Here is a 19,446-nt window from a genome sequence, read left to right on the forward strand (position 1 = left end):
CCAGGAACTCAGGTTGGCCAGTGAGAGTTCTGTCTCCTCTTCCATTTGGGGATCTAACTGCATCTCAGGGCCTCCCGCTCTGATTGGCCCGGGCTCTCTCTGGGCCCCGGCCCCCACCCCAGGGCCCTCCACCAGGGACAACTGCTGTCGAGCCCCAGGCACCTTGTCATCCAAAATCGTGCAGTCTAATCAGGGAGTCAGACAGGAGCTTGTGAGGCCATATCATGTAACGTGGTGTGCAGTTCAGTCCTAAGGTGTGGGACGGACTGCTTCTCCTGGGTCCTCAACCCCACCCTGTTTTCTGATTCTCCTCCCAGTTTTCCTCACCTCCAAAATTCCCTCACTGCTTTCTCTCCTCCCTCCCTCCTGTGGCGGAGGGGAGGAAGGAGGGGGTGAAGGAGCTGAGAAAACTTGGCAACTCCGGCCTGAGGAGCAACCTCCCAGGAAGCAGCAAAGCCCCCAGCTCCTGCCTTCCGCGTCGGTGTGCCTCCGTCCTGGAGGGACAGCAGATGTGGCTGAGGAGGACCCTGGGGACACTGGCTGGTAGAGACAGCTGGCGATGGCAGGAGAAGGCAAGCGAACGCAAGGAAAAGGGAACAGGCTTGGTCCTACAGCATCAGGGGTGGGAGGTGGGGCAGGAGAACCCTGAGTAACTGGGGCTCTGAAGCTGGGGCACCCCAAGACCCTAGAGACCAAAGTCTAAGGCCCCTGGAAAATGGGAAGATGGGGCATCAGGGGCTGCTCCCCAGGAAAAGCTGTCAGCAGGCAGGCCGTGGGTCAGCCCCTTCAGCCAGACCCCACCCCGGCTCAGGGTTGCCCACCAGGCCCTTGCATTGGGCCCCATGTTGTGCCCGTCTTTGAGGCCATTTTTTTCCTCCTTGGAGGGTGGACGGACAGAACACACTCAATCTCAGGCTTGACCACGTTCTTTATTCCTCAACTCTGCCCCTTCCCAACACAGGGCCAGTGTGCAGGCTGCCCTCCCAGGGAAGCCAGGCCCCAGCGGGCTTGCTGAGGCTCATTGTCACTGCCCAGCAGGGCCCAGACCTCTTCTGCTCGTGCACAAGCACAGTGACCAGTGCTGACTCAAGGCAGCCCGTCCATGAGTGCGCTGTTCAGACAGGTGTAGAGGTATATATACTGCTCCTGGGGGCAGACGTGGGGTAAGGAACTTCCCCCGCCTGCCCACATCTCTGCAGAAAGGCTCCCTTGTGTCTCCCAACCCTTAGGGTTCCATGCGGGAGCATCGTGGTCCCCAGCACCACCTAGTGGCTGCCCAAATAGTGCTGCCTAAAGGTGGCTCCTAGAACCTTCCCCGCCCCCTTGCCCCTTCCCACAACTGAGCCCTGGTGGCCTCTCACCAGCGTTGGGGTCATGAGGCCACAGGCCTGCGACTGCTGCAAGGCCACATTAAAGATGTCCACGGTGCACTCGGCCCCCGCCTGCTGCAGCAGCTGGTCCATGGCCAGGAAGGTGCCCAGCTGGGCCACACCCCTGCTGCAATTGACCTCCAGTTGGATGGGGTACCGGGGCGGGGGGTGGAGGGGCGGAGAAGGCTGGGGTATCCAGGTATATGGGGAAACCCAACCTGGGCCTGGGGACTGGGAAGGGACACACCGGGCACCTGGTGGGCCCGGCAGCTGGGGCCCGAGCCAGGAGAGGGTAAATTCCTAAAAGATGTCATATTCCCCAGAGATATCAGGGCAGAGTAAGGAGATGGGAGCACTGGGAGACTGTGGCCTTTTGACCCATGACCCAAGGAGGGCCCGGTGAGATGCGAGGGCCTGCTGCAGAGGCAGTGAGGGGGTCCGGGCACCCACTCCCCGCCCTTTCTCTCCAGCAGTACCTGGAGTGGCTGAGCAGTGTGCCTGGCTTCGTCTTGTCCCGAGAGCAGCACCGGCCCACGGCAGCCAAGAAGGGTAGCAAGGTGGTGGCCGGGAGCTCACGCCCTGGCTCCCAGCACGGGAACAGCAGTCTCTGCACCTCCCTCTCCTTCCTGCTCTTCCCCTGGGGGCAAAGCCATCGGCACCAGTGCCAGGGAGAAGCAGAGGGAAACCAACACGCAGCCCACCACCCCACAGCCTGCGGCCCCGACACCTACGTGTGTGACCCTCAGGAGGGTACAGGGCCAGCCTGCCGTGCTGCTCTCGGCCACCCAGTGCACCGTCACCATGTCCGTGACAATAGGCCGCGTCTCCGTTGGCCAGAACTCCTGTGACCGGGACCAAGTCAGGGCTGCTCAGGCGGCTTCCCAAGCTCTCTGCCCTCACCCTGGTCACAGGCCACACCACAAGCTCCCCCAGCCCTGCCCTAACACCCCGCCCCGTCTCTCTGCCCCCCTCACCTTCTCCCACGTGTCAGGCGGGCACAGGGAGACCAGCACGTGGGCCCCGTGCTCCCACACCAGCTCCCAGAGCTCCTCGGGCCCTGCAGGGCCAGTCAGCACAACGTGGTCATGCCCAGAAGGCCCACCCTGCAGAGCACAGGTAGTTGGCTCCCAGGGACTGAGGTTGTCCCCTGCCCATCGCAGCTCCAGGCCCCCCCCCAGAAACCCCAGCTCCAGCCTAAGAAGCACAAACGATCCGAGAGAGCAAGTGATAGGGCACCATCTCACCGGGAAGAGCCAGGCTTCGAGCATCTCATTAGGGGGGCTGTCCTCCACCGGAGAAAACTGCACTTGAGAATAGTCGTCTGAGGGAAGATGGGGAGGGTGAGGCCGCCAGAAGCCCTCCGCCCAGGCCAGGTCCAGAAGCCCTCCACCCAGGCCCAGTGCCGGGGCCCCACCCACCCGGACCACCAGCACTCACAGGAGACCATGCTGTCCTGCTCGTAGCCAGGAGGGGGCGCTGAAGAGTCAGCCACGTCCTTGATGGCCTGGAGCAGGAGCTGCCGGGGGTGGAGATGGGCGTTACGAGGCTCAGCTGGACAGAGCCCGCAGAAGTGCCGGTTGGGCAGGGACAGCCCCCGAGTTGTCACCTCCCTGGTGTGAAACACACCTTGTACTCCTTCAAGAAGCCAGCGTTGGCGTTGGCCGCCCTCTTGGCGCAGGCCTGTGCAAAGTTCGTCACCGAGATGGGCTGGGACCTGGGGGAGGGGCGGAGAGGGGAGAAGGCACTCGGGGTTCCCCAGCTCCCGCTTCTAGTCTTCTCAGCTCTGCCCATGGACAGGATCAGGGGCCTGTTGGTGGGAGGGCACAGGGAACCTGCGCCCCCACCCCACAAGGGCCCCAGGGGAGCTGCGACTCACTCAAAGGTGTCAGAGGGCCCTTCCAGAATCTTGTTCAGGAGGCAGCTGTGCAGCAAGATGTACTGGCTCTGGCAGGAGGAGGACGCGTCAGTGGCCCGGCAGGGAGATTTCCCAGGCTCCAACCAGCAAGGCAGGGATGGGGCGAGGAGGGCAGGCCGCTTGGGAACCTTGCCCCACTGCCACACAGTGTCAAAGCTGGCAGGGGCCTGTCCCACCCCCCCCGACAGAAAGGGAGACAGAAGCCTGGGGAGGATGGCGACATGTTCGAGCCCCTCCCCCCAGGTCCCCTGTGTGTCCCCGAGATTCCTTTTCCTGGCCCCTCCGGCCCCGCGGCCCCGCAGCCACCCACGTCCCGCCCACTCCTGCAGGTCCCTGGCCGCCCGGCCCAGCCTGCGGAGCCCTCACCGGGGTCTGGATCATGAGGGGCCGGTACAGCCGCAGCGCGTACACCGCGTTGAACACGTCCACGGTCTGCTCCTCCTCCAGCTGCTGCAGCAGCCTCGACAGGGCCACGAAGGTGCCCGTGCGGCCCACACCCGCACTGCGGGGACAGTCCTGGGGCTGAGTGGGCGGAGGGGCGGCCCCGGCTCTGCCCAAGGCCCCGAGCCCTCCCCCCCGCCGCCTCCCGGCCCACCTGCCCTCACCTGCAGTGCACCAGGATGGGTCCGGTGCCCTGGGTGGCCCTCGCCTGCTCCCGTACCAGTTCCGCGAAGGTGAGCAGGGAGCCGGGGGCCTCGGGGACGCTGTGGTCGGGCCAGGTGGTGAACTGCAGCTGCTTCACCCTCCGCTGCTGTTGCTGGGCAACCTGACAAGGGGGCGGGACGGGAGCAGGGACCTAACGCTGGGGTCCCTCTGCTCAGCCCTCGGCTTTCCTCACCAGATCCCTGAGGGCAGGGAGGCTGATGCCTGCCCCCTCAGCAGGGTGGCCGCTATGCCTTCCCCCCAGATCCGAAGCTTCCCTGGCCCCCTGCCTTCCCCAGCCTCCTGGGTAGTCTCGGCTTCTAGGGGGTGCCCCGGCAGAGGGGTGATGCCGGTCCCTGGCCTTCCTGCCCCGGCCTGCCCTTGTCACAGCCTGGCAAGGCAGATGGGCACCAGGGGTGTGGGGTGAGGCAGGAAGCCCTGAGCTGAGGGCAGGGCAGAAACCGTTGCTTCACCCTGCTCTACCTTTGACACACTGTGCAGCTTTGGAGAAAACCTTAACCTCCCTGTGCCTTCCTATCCCCTCCCTAACCAACTTCCCTGGACAGCGGCTGAGTGCTTACAATTCTCAGAAGGACGCAGGCCAGGGGACCCAGAGGTGAATCAACCTTCTCAGAGTCTCCGCCCGAGTGCCCGCCCCGCCCTGTCCCCTGGGGCACGCACATGCTGCAGCTGGAACTCCCGCTTGGTCCACTCATCCTCGGGCTCCTCAGCCAGCAGGTGGACCATGATGTGACCATGGGTGATGGGGGTAGGGTCTGCTGGCCAGTAATGCTCACACAGCACCTAGGGCCAGAGGGTCAGAGCAGAGGGGGTGGCTGTGGGCCCAGCCCCATCACTGCCACCCGCTGGTTTATCCAGACAACTCTCCCCACCCATCTTTCTGGTCTCTGCCACCCTGCTGAAATTCTGCTCTCTGTACCCACCCAGCTCCACGGCCACCTCGTCCAGAAGCCTCTCTCCTCTGGCTGGCCCCTGACACCATCACCCCCACACCTCTCATATGACCCTTAGGACTTCAGGGCAGCTGCTGGTCTCCTTTGCAAAACCAGGTGGCTTTATTTAGGGCTGCCTGGCCTTGCCTCACTGCACCAGCTGGAGGACAAACCCAGCAGGTGTTCTCTCTGTCCCGGGGCCCTGCCCTGAGCCTCGCACGGAGGACACATCCACCGGGCTTGTTGAAAGAAAGGCTGCAGAACGCCCTATCTCTGGTGCCCGCCTTGGGGCCATCCATACCCCATTCTTCTAACCCCTTCGCGGCTCTAGGCAGAGAGCCAGGCAAGTGGAGACGCAGAAACAGCAGAGGTCAGAGGAAGCGGAGTCAACCTGGGAGCTTAAGTACCTGGTCCCTCCTCCTGTCCCCTTCTGGGTGGCCCTGGGGACCCCCACCAACCTCCAGGCCTGACTGGCCTCACTCCCGCCTGACCCACCTTCCCAGACCTAAGACTGAGACAGCAAGGGGGCCATTCCTGTAAGGAGAACGTGTGCCACCTGGTGGCCATTCTGGGAAACTGCAGGGCATGCTCACCCTCCCGTTCTCCATGCCCACAGTCAGCATGACGATGATATGAACTTGTTGCTCCCACACAAGCCGCCAGAAGTCCTCCAGAGTTTTCTTGAGAGGCCCCTGGGTGGCAATAAATTCCTGCGGGTCGGTGTAGCCCTGTGGGGGTGGAAGACAGGAATGTCTTACTCGGTGACTCCTTGGTCCCCCAGGCCCCACCAAGCACACAGCAGTAAATGTCCCTTGTATGGTCTCCAGGAGTGAGGATACCGTGCTCACACATGTGCAAACACATGAACACGTGTGTGCACCAGGAATTCAAACCAGGAGGGGCGGCTTCAGAGACACGGCCATCACTACCCTAGCGCGACCTTGAAGGGGCCAGAAAAACCTACGTGAAAATAACAAGGTCCTCACGTGCCAGAAGTAGTGTCCCCAGTCCAACCTCTTCATCAACCCCTCTCTCAAACCAAACTCCATGTTTCTTCCATGCTCAAAAGTCTTCCATGGCTCCCTACTGCCCTCTGAGTAAAATCCAAAGCCCTTAGCTTAACAATCAAGCCCCTCCTTCATCCAGACCCATTCTGCCTTTCCTGTCTCATCTGCCACCACCGGGCAACCCCAGCCCCACACACCGCCTGCATGCGCCCACCCAGCTCTTCTCTGGCTGTTCCTGTCAGCCAGAATGCCCTTCTCCCCTTTCATCTCTTATCAGAATTCTACTCATCCTTCAAGTGAGTACATGTCCCCTCCTCCAGGAAGCCTTTCTTGATTCCTCAGGTAGACTTAATTTCTCTTTCTTCCATGTGCTCTGAGTACCACGCCTGTTCCCTTAATACCTCACTTGTCACACTGAGCAGTAGATGTGACACACTCATGCAATGCACGCGTGTGCACGCACACACGGTGTGCTCCTTCGAAAGCAAGAATACAGGTAGCCAGCCCTGCCTCCTGCAGGCCCAGCCCAGTGCCTGGCACACAGTAGGCCCTCAACAAACACCTGCTGGACTGACCTGGAGGAACACAAGCTGGTGATCTTCGAGGACAACTGCTAGAGCTAGGGTAGGGCAGTGTGTCCTGCACAAGGGCCCATCTCCCAAGCGGACTCCCCCCCCAGACAGCCCTGCAGGTGGCCCTTACTGGGATGAAGTTGGCATTGATGTAGTCGGAGTGGGGCTCTCCCTCCAGCTGGGTCAGCCTGACCCGGGAGTGGTCATCTGCAGAGGGGAAAAACTGAGCATCCGGCGCCCGGCAGACACCAGCCCCCTGCCCACGCCCATGGCCCTGCTGCCGGCACTCACAGGGTAGCACGTGTGGGTAACGGTTCTTGGTGGCATTGGCCGGGTGCTCTGCCTCCAGTCTGGGCTGCTCCTTGCCCACCTCCTTCAGCTCCTGCAGAGATCGGGACTGTGAAGAGGACCCATCTCACCCCACCCCAGGAGAGGGATGGGGGTGGGTGTGCACAGCTGGGAGCTCCCGCCCCGGACGTCAGGGCAGGTCCCACCTGAGCTAGAGGCCCCAGGTCCTCTCTGCTCTGAGCCCAAGGGCGGTAGAGGCCTTACCTCGAACTCCTGAAAGAAAGCCTGATGAGCGTGTGCACTCTTGGCCTCATAGCTTTGCCGGAAGCTTTGAATTGGGATGGGCCGGTGGGTCCGCCTGCTGGGAGAGGGAGGGGGTGGGCGCACGGCAGAGCCCGCCCTGAGCTCAGCGGGCGGGGGGAACAGAGCTTCCCGGGTCACTCGGGAGCACATGGACAGACAGACCCGGGCCCGACCTCCCCGGAGCGGAGCCGGGATGCATTTCGAGCGCGTGCTGATGCACGGCGGGGGCTGCCAACCCCCAGTGCGGAGAGACAGACAAGGGGACAGGGGGAGGAGGGCGGGCAGTCAGGCTCGACCCGGGAAGGCACCCGCGAGTCTTTCAGACCCCGGCCCTGGTGCTGAGGAGGGCGTCTGTGCGCAGCCGGTGCTCCCCGATGTCAGTTCCAGGTGAAGTCAACGTCAGGGAGCACAGGAGGGACAGAGCACAGAGTGACAGACCTAACATCCCGAGAGAAAGAAAGACATTCGGCCCCATTCCAGCGAGTTGTGTATCGGGGATGAGGGCAGCACTGGAGAAGGTGAATTGGAAGGAGGAGGCTGAACGGGCAGAGAGGAGCCAGAAGCTCTGGGTTCGGACACCGCTGTGAAGGTGTGACAAAGGTGTGAGGTGACCGGGGAGGGATGCAATCCCAGAGGGGCAGGCTGCCAGGGAGGTTGGGGGCAGTGCCACTGTGGCCCGTGCAAGGCAGGCCCACACTGCCCAGCACGTCACGAGGAGAGGCGGGAAGGCGCCCTCACCGCAGGTTGTAAGCTGTCAGCTCTTGGGAAAACCGATTCTTCTCTGCCCTGCAAAGGATGAAGAGGCGCGTGGGAGTGAGCCCAGGGAGGCAGGGGCGTGGGGAGCTTCTTGGGGAAGATGCCACTCCTCCCCCAGCCACGCTGGCCCCAGCCTGCCCTCGCACTCACCTCTGCCCCTTCACCCTCCTCCAGCACAGCAGGCCCAGCATGGCACAGACGGTGAGGACACAGCCCCCCATGATGCCCACCGCCGCTGGAAGGGGCATGACTGGCCTGGAGACGCTGACCCGGGGCTCTAGGAAGGGCAAAGGAAGGGTGGAATACAGTTGTCCTTGTCCCCCTGCAGTGACACGCCAACCTCTCCTGGACTTGAAACCGGCCGGAGGGCACGGCGACAACCCACCTCCGGAAGTCCCAAATTCCAACCCAAGGCCAGAGATGGCTGCTGGTGGGACCACCCTGCATGGGGACCCAGAACCCCCGACAGGCAGCTCTCCCTGCCCCTGGCGTCTGAGCGTGCCCCAGAGAGTCTACTCCCCTCCCTGGCACCGTCAGAGAAAAAGAAGAGGGTGAGGACCTGGCTTCCTAGACCTTCTGGGACTGCACTGTCCAGCATGGTAGCTACTAGCCACATGGAGCTATTGAGTGCTTGAAATATGGCTGCTCCAAATTAACATTTGCTCTAAGTATAAAATACACATAGGATTTCAAAGACTTAATAATAAAAAAAGAATGTAAAATATCTCATTAATAATTTTTAAATTGATCCCATGTGGATATGATAATATTTTTAATATCTTAGTTTAAATAAATTATTACAAAAATTAGTTTCACCTGTTTATTTTTACCTGTCTCATGTAGCTACTGAGAAATATTAAGCGGCATATACGGCTCACACTTGGGGCTTGCTTTATGTTTCTATTGGACAGTTCTAGACTGTTGGACTGTTCTAGAACCTCGATGGTCTGGGAGGAGCAGCACAGAGAAGGGCAGTACAGGAAGGTAGTGTGATTGTGGGGAGTGACACAGCATTTCATTAATGGTGTGTCTCTGCCTCTCCTCTCCTACTCACCCCCTCAGCCCACCTAGGCCAAGTCTGGTGCCAGGAGCACCTGTATCCCTGGCTCTGGGTCTCCCAGCTCTCCTCTCCCTGGAGTCTAAGCTCAATCCCTCCTGCTGCTGATTGGGGGTGAGCCTCGGGGGGGGATCCCAGCACTCTTCCCCTCCCCCCGGGGCCCAGCTGGAACACTAGCCGGGTGCCCATCCTACCTGAGAAGGCCGAGAAGGAGATAATGGTCTCGGGAGGGCTATATCTGGTAAAAGCCACAACACTGAACCTGGAGCAGAGAAACAGGACCTTATGTTGGGGAGGGGCAAAGAGGGCAAAACCTTTCCAGGAAACGGAGTCATGAGCAATAGACGCTCAAAAAGTGAGAGCCCTCCTCACCTGCTAAGAGGCTATGTATCATGCTGTCTGTAACTTTAGAACGAGCCACGCCTAACCTCTCTTCCATCTTCCCTGCCCTATTCTGACAGCAAGAAGCCTCAGAAATAGGTACCTACATATCCTTGGAAAGCTGAAGCAGAATCCACCCCCCCCTTTATTTTTTCTGAAAAAAGGATCCATGTAACAGATGGGTGTTCCCTTTTTTGCCTCGCCTACCAGGAAGCCCAGTCAAAATAACTCAATGGACCCTTATGGACCAGCAAATGCTTTCTCTTTGTAAGTCAGTCCAGATCTTTTGAGGAGAGAATGTGCAAACAACCCATAAGTGAAACTCACTTATAAAACCGGCCCCCCCCCCTTCAGTCTTAGCCCTCACCGATACTGGGAACCTGGCTTGAGTTGCCCGTTACATATCTCCTGGGTCTGGCCACAGTCCTCTGTACCCATGGGCACCATCCAGGATCTCGGCACAGCCCAGGGCCCCGGGTAGAAGGGGTTGGGAAGCAGGATGGCCAGGTAGGAGTCATGTCCTCCATAGTAGTGGTCGTACCACGTGTGGTTGATGGCTTCCTGGGGAGGCCGAACCACTGCAGAGGAACAGGAAAGGGGCAGAGTCAGCAGTGGGGCTGAAGCGGCTCTCCCTGCCACAAAGCAGCTACCCCATTTCTCTAGCATATTCCCACCATGCACAGCATGACATCAGCCCTAACTTCAAGAATGTTCTGGGTCTCCCTCCCTGCTCCAGCGCTCATGCAGCCTCAGACATTGCATCTTACCAATCTGGTGTCTGGAGCCCCCTCGCCCGGCCCATGCTAGGCAGTCACCGGGGTCTCCCTGGCCCCTCTGGCCCAGGACTCACGTGACATGTTGGTGGTAGCAATGACGCCGTACCACTGAATCTGCCCATCGTCCTTGCCAAACATGCCCCGTGTGATCATCACTCCCATCCCCGCCTCTGGCTCTAGCTGGGGGGCTGCAGCTAAATCCGGGGGGTGCCAGCCTGGGGATGGTGAGGGGAAGACTGAGGTCCTAACTAGGTGCCAGGGGCCAAGGGCAGGGGTCATGCGGTCATATCCCCAGCACCTCTGATAATGTCTGGCAACTGGTGTCTGATGGATACAACTAAATAAGAACTGGGCCCCCCCACCCCCGGGCCAGGGTGCCAGACAGGAGGCTCAAGAGCATATGGAATGTGGGTCAGGGCCATTTCATTAATGGTGTGTTCCCTGGGGGGCCAGGGAACAGGGAGAGCCCCCGGCAGGGAGAGCCAGGGCAGTGAGAACCCCCGCGGGCAATGCTCGAGGGGGGCTGGGAGAGCAGAGGGGGCTCCCCAGGCCACGGGAAGGGCTCACCCTCCGCAGAAGTGGCGCACACCAGGGTGACCACACGACTCCACAGACCGTTCCTGCCCAGCACGGTGAGGCTGAGGCGATAGGAGGTGGCAGGCACCAGGCTGGGCAAGAGGAGAGCGTCCCCCGAGGTATTGGCCTGGAAGACGAGGTGAGCACTCCCTCCGGCAGCCACTTGCTCCGCCACCACCAGACAGATGGCCACGTCCCCCGAGGGCACCACCCAGTTCAGGGCCAGGCGAGTGGCCTCAGGCTGACACTGCACGTCCTCCACAGGGCCCGGCTCTGCGGGAATCAGGGGTCTATGTTGTGTGGGCGTCGGGACACCCCAAGAGGCTGGCATCTGGGTCAGCTGCTCTCAAAACCAGCAGGTACAAAGGGACCGGGCATTTATGTCCACAGAAAGGGGCCCTGGCCACACGGAGAAACTTCTCTGGACATCACTGCCCGTCGGGAGAGGCAGAGAAAGCATATCCCCGGGGCGGGGGTGGGGAAGCACCCACCTGGGAGCAGCAGGTGGCTCTGAATAGAACGGGCAGTGCCACAGCCTGGATCGGAGCCTGCGCTCAGGGCCCCCCCCTTCTCCCCCGACAGACACCCACATACCGACAGGCAGCACCACGGGGTGAGTGGATGCCCGCAGAGGCCCCGCCCGGCACAGCACTGACAGGGACAGATTGCGTCCTGGCGTGAGGTCCCTCAGAATGAGGCGGACCTGGCCGAGCCCCAGGGGCCGCTCCCAGGAGAGGTGCCCAGCCGCGGAGAGTTGGGCATGGCACACCCCGTGCCCCAGGGGGCCACTGGCCCAGGCCAGGCTGATGACGGCGCTGCCCGCCTGCATGGACACCAGCAGCTCGCTGGGCGTGAGCGGGGCTGTGGAGGGAGGGAGAGCGGGTGAACCAGCTGCTGAGGGCCCAGCGCACGAGGCCACAGGCGCGCTGACCCCAGGCGGGGCCCTCGGGTGTGGAGTTTGGGAAATGGAACTAACATGGGGGCTAAGGTGCTGTCGAGAAAAGAATCCGGGGGTCTCAGAGGCAGCCCTGCCCCCCTCTCCAGCCCCCACTCACAGGTCCAGCCGGAGGCGTTGGCTGCTGCCGTGTGGAGGGGTCCAGCCTTCGAGACGATCTCCACCTCGTACTGAGTGCCCGGAGTCAGAGCTGAGAAGCTGGTGCTGTCCACCTCAGCTCCCACGGTGCTGGTGCCTGCCTGGGCCCCTGCCTGGTACAGAGTCACCTGGTAGCCATCTCGCGCCCCGGGAGCATGGGCCCAGGATGCCCGGAGCTGGGTGGGACCTTCAGGGGTCACATTTACCAGAGGAGGGGCGAGGGGGGCTGTGGGGAAAGCAAGGTACGGGAAGGTTGAGGAGAAGAGAGGTGTTATAGGCCAAACTACATCCCCCCCAAAATTCATGTTGAGGTCCTAACCCCCAGGACCTCAGAATCTGACTGTTTGGGGGGATAAGGTCTTCAAAGAGGTCATTAAGTAAAATGAGGTCATGAGAGTGGAACCCTCATCCAACATGACCCGTGTCCTCGTGAGAAGAGGAAATTCAGACACACCCACGCACAGAGGGGAGACCATGTCAAGACACAGAGAGAGAAGATGGCCATCTGCGAGCCAAGGAGAGAGGTCTGGGACCAATCCTTCCCTCAAGGCCCTTGGAAGAAACCGATCTTGCCAACGCTTTGATCTCAGACTTACTGCCTCCAGAACTGAGAGAATATATTTCTGCTACCCAAGCCCCCAGCCTGGGGTGTTTTGTGCAGCCCTGGCAAATGAATGCAGAAGAATGCAAACCAAATCTCTGGCTCCCTCCTCCCTTGGGTGTCCCTCCATCCTTCCCAATCAGGAAACAGCAGCTCAGGGTGGTCCAGTGAGCCCGAGATTCTCCCCGACAGAAACAGCACCACATCAGGGCTCTGGGCTCACGACTCGTCCCGGAGAGCTGCGCACAAACTCGCCCAGTAGTGCATGAGCGAATTAATCCCTCTCCCTACCAAAGCACCCCTCCTGGAGGCAGGGCTGGACTGGGCAGCACCAGAATTAAATCCAGTGCCTTTTCCCAGCCCCAGCCCCTGTACCCAAGCAGCTTTCAAAGACCCCCACGTGACTGGGCAGGTTCTCAAGGACAGGCAATGTCTAGGGGCCCAAGTAGTGCCCCTTCACCCTCAGCGGGAGCCCAAGCCCTGAAGTCACATAAGCCTGGCCCCGTCACCTAGTCAACACCTCCTTTGCAACTGGGGGAAACTGAGGCTCAGCGAGGAACAAGGTTTGCTCTGGGTACTGAGCCATAGCAAGCACCCAGGTCTCCTGCCTCCCAGGCCAGAGCTCTTTCCAGCTTCTTCTCGGGCCTGTCTGAGGTCACATGGTCCCTGGGAGGAATCAGGAGGGCAGGGCCGGGGGTGGGGGAGTCACCACACTGGAGAAGGCTGATGCTGAGGGTGGGGGAAGGGCTCCAGCAAGAATGCGGGAAGCAGAAAAGGCAGGAGGACCCAGGCCAGTGTGAGAGGGAGCTTCCAAACCCAGCTCTGTGGCTCTGGAGGGTTCAGGGGCGAAGGAGAGAACCCCGCTGCGTGATGCGCAGCATGTCCCGCGCTTGACCCTTTCCAGCGCCGGCACCCTCCCCCCACCTCTGGAGGTTAGGATGTGGCAAGGAGCACAGACCCTGCGTCACAGTGCTGGAAATGGAATCCCAACTCCCCACTTAGGGCTGAGGAACCCAGGACAAGTGACTTGGCTTATCTGTGCCTCAGTCTCTCATCTGTGAAATGGACAGAACCATAGCATCCACCTGCTAGGCTGGTCGTCATGAGGAGGAAATGAGAGAACACAGGGAGAACACTTAGCAAAGGGCCCGGTGAACCTGAGCCACTGTTGCTGTCAGACACTCCCAGCCCAGGGCGGGCTCGGGGCTGGGTCCTGGCTGGGTCCCCACTGCCCCCCACCCCCATACTGACCACGCGAGAGCCTGGAGAGTGGCATGCCCCGGCTGCCCTACAAGAGCAGACCCCTGGGTTCTGCCCACCTTCTAGGAGGTCCCGGGGGTACCCAGTTAGGGTCGTGGGGCCTCCTGGTGTCTAGAGGTCAGGGAACAACCACCATCACCCCAGCTGCCTGCCCACAGATGACAAAGACATAGAGGAGAACACGTAGTCCCCAGGGAATCCAGCCAGCAAGCGTGGCCAGGAAGGAAGGGGTGTGTGGGCGGCACTCACGCGTCCAGCCTGTGGCGTTGGCTCTGCTGCTCTCATCTGGACCCCGCAGGGTGACCAGCTGAACCAGGAACTCGGTGCCTGGGGGCAGCTGGGCCCAGGAGAAGTTCTGAGCCTCCGGAGCCAGAGTCTCCTTGCTTTCCAGAGTCAGGGGCCTCAAGCGGTAAAGCCACAGCTGGAAGCCATCCCTGTCCCCCGGTGGGGGGCTCCAGGAGGCAGTCAGGGCAGGAGGCTGGGAGGCAAGGCCCAGGCTCAGATTGGCAGGAGGAGCAGGGACTGCAAAGTCAAGGAAGAAATAGATTTGGAATGACCCAAATCCCCTGCCATTGTCCCCCGCCTCCCCTTCCCCACTACCTGCTCCCTTTTCCTGGGTCTCCACAAGAGCCCCAAACACTGCCAGCCTACAAATCCAGCTTCCATGGGGCTCCAAGCACACTCACTTTTCTTTCCCAAGGAAACCACCTGAGGGGCACCTGGGAGCTCAGCTGGTTAAGCCTCTGACTCTTGATTTCGGTTCAGGTCATGATCTCAGGGTTTTGAGATCGAGCCCTATGTCGGGCTCCATGCTGAGCAGGAAGTCTGCTTGAGATTCTCTCTCCCTCTCCCCTTCTGCCCCTCCCCGCCTCTCTCATATAAATACATCAATCTTAAAAAAAAGAAAAAAGAAAACTACTTGAAAAACATGGGTCTCTGCCCTGATGTCTGTGCCTCCACCTCCCCACACTGTCAGCTTCTTGAGGGTGTGATGTCTGGTTCACAGGATCCCCACAAGACTCAGCACCCACCTCTCTAACCCCTTCGGGCCCTGGTCAGCTCACCTGCTGACATTCAGTTCCCACAAGCTCATTCTCTCTCCCTCTCCTCCAACCTCCTGAGGGCCTTGGTGCATGTTTAGCCTCTCCAGAAAGCCCTTGTCTGTCCGACTCAGACTGCAGGCTTCTCAGCTCACTGTCCTCCTCCTCCAAGAAGCTTTCCCTGACTCCCTAAGCAGGTTTCCCTCTTGTGAGCCCTAAAAGATTAGACTGAACCACATACCACATGAAATTCCTGATAGTCATCAATTTTAACCTATAAGAACACAGTTGCATGTGGTTTGAAATACATTATGCATATTCCTATCATGCATTTACATTTATAATATGATATATAAAATAGTATACATTATATATGTGCATGTGTGTATATATCTATATATAATCCTCTGTTTACTGTCAGTCTTCCTTTCTAGACTGTCTTGTTCGGGATTTTTAGCCTCAGCACCTCGCCCCATACCTAAAACATGCGAAGCACTCACTAAATATTTGTTGAATAGATGGATGGATGGATGGATGGCCAACCCGATGGTAGGAGGTGGAAAATGCTTGCAAACAGATTCACCAAAGGCCCCCATTGGATGGGCACGTGACCCTCCAAATCCAGAACGTGCACACAGAAGAGCAGACAGTAAAGGAAGCTGGGCCCCCACCCCCACTGTCCTGGGCCAGCCTCCTGGAGGCTACCCGGGAATGCACGGGGGCTCACAAAGCTGGAGCTGAGGTTCCCTGCCCAGGTCCACACTGACACAGTGTTGCAGCAAGAGCCGAGCATTAGAGCCCTCAGAGTCAGGAACTATCTAGAACTATCTGGTCCCCAGGCGACAAGACTGCCCCGTGACCTCTGGCTGCCCTCATGATGCCAGGTGACCCTGGAGCCTTCTTGCTGCCCTGGTACTGGGGGCCCAACCCATGGCCAGGTCAGAGGGGCTGCCCCTGCCGGTGACCTCCAGGGACTGTGGTGCCAGGGGCTCTGAAGAGAGGGGCAGTTTGGTCAGGGGGCCAGATAGTGTCTGCGGCCCTGGAAAGCCCCCTCCCAGCTCTCCTGAGCCTCCCCTCTACCCAGATGTCCCTCCCCAAGGCAAGGCCTCACCCTGGACCAGGGGACACAGCAGCCGGCACTCACTGGTATGGTCTGTGAGGCTCCGGGTCATGGCCCGGGTGGTGGCAGGTGGCACGGAGATGTTTCTGAGGAGGCCTGGGGCTCCCTCAGTGTAGAGCAGTGCCTGCCTCCTGCGATCCCTGGTGGCCGCCAGCCCATCCGGCTGGAGGTTGGTACCATTGCTTCGTCTGGGCTGGGCGGCAGAATCTGCAGAGGATGCAGTTTCTGGGGAGTGAGGACCCAGCTGCTTCTCCATGCAGGTGCCCCTGGGCAGGACCCCAGCCCATTCCCCACCAGCCCAGACTCACCATCCAGCCAGGCACTGGCCCGGGCCCAGGCGCCGTAGGGCCCAGCCAGAGCCCTCAGCTCCAGAGTGTAGTGTCCAGCAGGCAGGGGCCCCAGGAATGTGGCGTTGAGGGCTCCAGGGCCCCGAGTGGTGTTCTTCTCCACCTGCCCGCTTAGCCTGAGCAGGTAGCCCTCGCAGGCACCAGGCCCCGCCTTCCAGCTTGCCCAGAGCATGGAGGGCAGGGGAATGAGCACCAGGTCCAGAGGGGCAGAAGGATCTATGGGAACGAGGAGCAAATATGTGCAGAAAAACCTAACCGGTGGATGAGAAACATCCTCCCCTCCTCTTGCCAGCTTCTTCCCGTTTGCTCTAGGCTGTGTCTCGCCCAGAGGCAGGCGGCTGCCATTTGCCATTCCCGGTAGATTCTGGGACCTGGCCATGGACAACAGTCACAGAAAGAACACCCAAGTGACCAAGTGTGTCGATGCCAGCAGGGGTCTAAGTGCCCCCCACGCACTGCCTCACGAGCATCCCCGCGATGCTGCCATGATAGGGCCCTCTTACCACCATCCCCCTCTAAAGAAGCAGAAATGGAAACACAGAGACACTAAGTAATGGGTCCGGAGACCCCCAGCCAGTGAGAGGCACCAGTGAAATTTGGAACCCACTCAGCGGAGCGGTCCCTCCACTCTTAAGCACCGCAAGATGGGGCGTCGCGGAGCAAAAACGTGGCGATGTCCACGTGGGCTCCACGGGCACCCAGCCTAGGCGCAGACTGGCGTGGCCGCTCACCCGCTGCTTGACCTTGGGCCCCTTCTCTCTGCATCTCAGCTCCCTCTACCCTACCCGGGGCGGGGGGGGCGCAGTGGTGACAGGGCTCCGTTGGTTTGAGGACTAAATGAGACGATCCACAGCAAGTGCATGTCACCATGGCTGGCCCGTGAAGGCTGCAAGTGATGATAACTATTGCACCACCCTCATCTCTTCAGGGGCCACCCCCCCCCGCCCCCGGCCAGCAGGGGGGGCGCTCCCTCCGAGCCTTACCTCTTCCCCGCAGGATTCCAAAGGCACCCCCCTCCACCCTTTGTAGCCCACCCACTCAGCCAGAGAAGAGCTGAGGAGCCTCTGCTGTGTTCCCTGGACCCTCCCCCCCCAAGCACTCACAGGTCCACTCGGTGGCATTGGGCCCCGCCACCCATTGGGGCCCGGCAACAGCCCTGAGCGTCAGCTTGTAGGGGGTGCCCGGAGAGAGGTGAAGGAAGGTGTGATTGGAGACCCCGCGTCTGACTACCGCGGTCAGGTTGGTGCCACCCAGGAGGTCCGTGAGCACCAGGTGGAGCCGGGCAGCCCCCTCAGACCTGTTCCAGGAGGCTTGTAGGGCCCTGGTGCTCAGGGTCCGCAGCACCAGCTCAGGAGGAGACACGGGGGCTGGAAGAAGGATGGAGAGAGCAAAGCCAGGCTTAGAAAGAGCCCTGGAGTCGGATCCTGCCGCCAACCAGCTCTGTGGGGACAGGGTTGCCTATGAGGCTCTGGACGCCCCTCACCACTCCCAGACCGGCTGCCACCTGGGCCTTGCCAAGTGCCTGCCTTACCTGTCCACTGGTGGACGCTGGTCTTCGCCTGGAGGTTGCCAGCCCAGGTGGTAACCTCCAGAACATACTCGCTACCTGGTAGGAGGTTGCTAAAATTGTAGGACAGGGTGCCCGGTGGCATGGAGGTATTATGGGCCAACGCCTGGGATTCTAGGTGGTAGAGGAGAAGTTGGTAGCCATCCTGCTCCCCGGGGGCAGCCCCCCATGAGGCCTCGAGGCTGGATGGGCCCCCAGGGCTGTGGAACTGCAGGTTGTAGACAGTCGATGGGGCTGTGTCAGAGGTAGAGAGAAGCGCCAAGTTCAGGGCCAAAGGGGCATCACCCGTGTGCTTCTAGTGCTTCTACAGGGGTCACCGTAGCAGGCATAGTCCTCAGAGAAGTTGCCCTCCTTGGCTACCCTGTCCCCGGGCAACCCTCCAGGACAGCTGCTTGGACCGCGAGCGATGCCTGCCCACGCCCGGCCCCCCTAGCCTGCAGACCACACACCGGTGCGGGCAGCGAGGGTGACCGTGGCATTCTGTCCGCAGGCTCGCAGGGCAGTCACTTCCAGCAGGTAGCGACTTCCTGGCACCAGGTCCCGGAACTCAAAGCTGGATGCGTCGGTGTGGGCCTGGAGCGGCTGCCCTTCTGGAGAGCCCAGGGGACTCAGGTGGGTGAGGCGGAGGGCATGGCTCAACTTGTCTGGCCCCGGGGCTGCCCAGCTCAGAAAGAGGCTAGTAGGCCTCCCCTGGCTGCTGACGTTCACTTTCAGAGGTGGTCCTGGGGGAAGGAGGTGCATTCAGAGTCTCCCAATGCCCTTTCTCCTCTAAAGAAGGAGGGAAGGCAAAAAAAGGGCCAGAGCAGAGGCCAAGTCTGGCACGGAGAAACTGAGCCTGCACCCCCACTCCCTACCTCCCAGACCTCCCTTCCCTACTGAAGACACCTACCTCCACTCTCTCCGTCCGGGCTCCCTGCCAGGGTGTGACACTCATCTCCCTGTAAGAAGGAAGGGAGGAGGGGAGAGGAGATGGGCAGAGGGCTCTGGGGTCTAGGCCTCTGGGAAAGCCAGTGGGGGCCAGGGCCAGGATCAGAGAGAAGGCTGTCCTCTTGTCTGGCACTCCCCTAGACAGGGCCAAAAGGACATCACCGCTAGGCACACCTAAGGCCCGGGAGCCAGCCCCGGGCAGGCAGAAGCAATTTGTTCTTGCTGTGCTCCGAGCCAGCGGCTGGGAAGGAGCAGCCCTGCTCTGCTTAATGCAGACCAGCTGCGGGGCCCCGCAGAGAGGTGGGAGCCTGGACAGGCCCCAAGGACAGGGCCCCACCCGCCCACCTGCCCCCAGTGCCCACCTGCCCCCAGTGCCCACCGTACCTTGGCCAAGAAACCCCGGAGCCAGAGGAAGGCAGCAAACAGGATTGAGGGCCTCATCCCGATGTCTGTAAAGGAAAGTTAAGAGGCAGCAGGGAGGAGCCAGTCCCCCCAACCCTCCCCTTGCCCCGCTGGCTGGCTGGCTGGCGGGTGGACGGGCAGGCAGGCAAGGGTGGGAAGGCCGAGTTCCAGGCAGATGGCAGGCAGCAGACAGCCAAAGAGCAAGGGGCTGCCTCTCAACCCAGACCCTAACCGCTCACCCCGTCCAGCCTTGGCAAGATTCCGTGAGGGGAGAAAGACCCCAGGGCCCAGAAGGTAGAAGGGGACTGCCCCTGTCAGGCTGCAGACAAGCCCACCTCTCCCTCTGCCTCCCCTCCCCCCGCCTCCACCCCTCCTCCAGCACTTGACTTTCTAGGGAGGCCTTGGGAAAGACCAAGACAAGAGATGGCCTTGCCAGTGGACACACAGAGCGAAGGCAGCTGGCTCCCCACTCCCTGACCCCAGAAGAAGAGTG

At 60.8% G+C, this 19,446-nt stretch overlaps 1 protein-coding gene across 1 annotated transcript; it reads right to left on the reverse strand.

Moving 5' to 3' along the window:
• Positions 1–921: 921 nt before the first annotated feature.
• LOC116643452 (receptor-type tyrosine-protein phosphatase V-like) lies at positions 922–19,272 on the reverse strand. Its single transcript, XM_032422241.1, is given in 35 exon segments — positions 922–1,146; positions 1,362–1,497; positions 1,847–2,007; positions 2,102–2,209; positions 2,336–2,473; positions 2,615–2,691; positions 2,808–2,886; positions 2,997–3,084; positions 3,247–3,314; positions 3,652–3,787; positions 3,891–4,051; positions 4,609–4,731; positions 5,474–5,608; positions 6,590–6,666; positions 6,751–6,841; positions 7,012–7,105; positions 7,789–7,836; positions 7,957–8,083; positions 9,058–9,125; positions 9,612–9,822; positions 10,095–10,235; positions 10,588–10,869; positions 11,191–11,457; positions 11,652–11,915; positions 13,800–14,072; positions 15,296–15,503; positions 15,505–15,581; positions 15,735–15,917; positions 16,019–16,273; positions 17,161–17,424; positions 17,589–17,858; positions 18,074–18,346; positions 18,514–18,562; positions 18,936–19,000; positions 19,193–19,272. Coding segments are annotated over 34 exon segments (5,049 nt in total). The 5' UTR covers positions 18,993–19,000; positions 19,193–19,272; the 3' UTR covers positions 922–1,086.
• Positions 19,273–19,446: the final 174 nt, after the last annotated feature.

Source organism: Phoca vitulina, unplaced genomic scaffold (assembly GCF_004348235.1).
Source record: "Phoca vitulina isolate PV1807 unplaced genomic scaffold, GSC_HSeal_1.0 scaffold26, whole genome shotgun sequence".
Classification (NCBI taxonomy): Eukaryota; Metazoa; Chordata; class Mammalia; order Carnivora; family Phocidae; genus Phoca; species Phoca vitulina.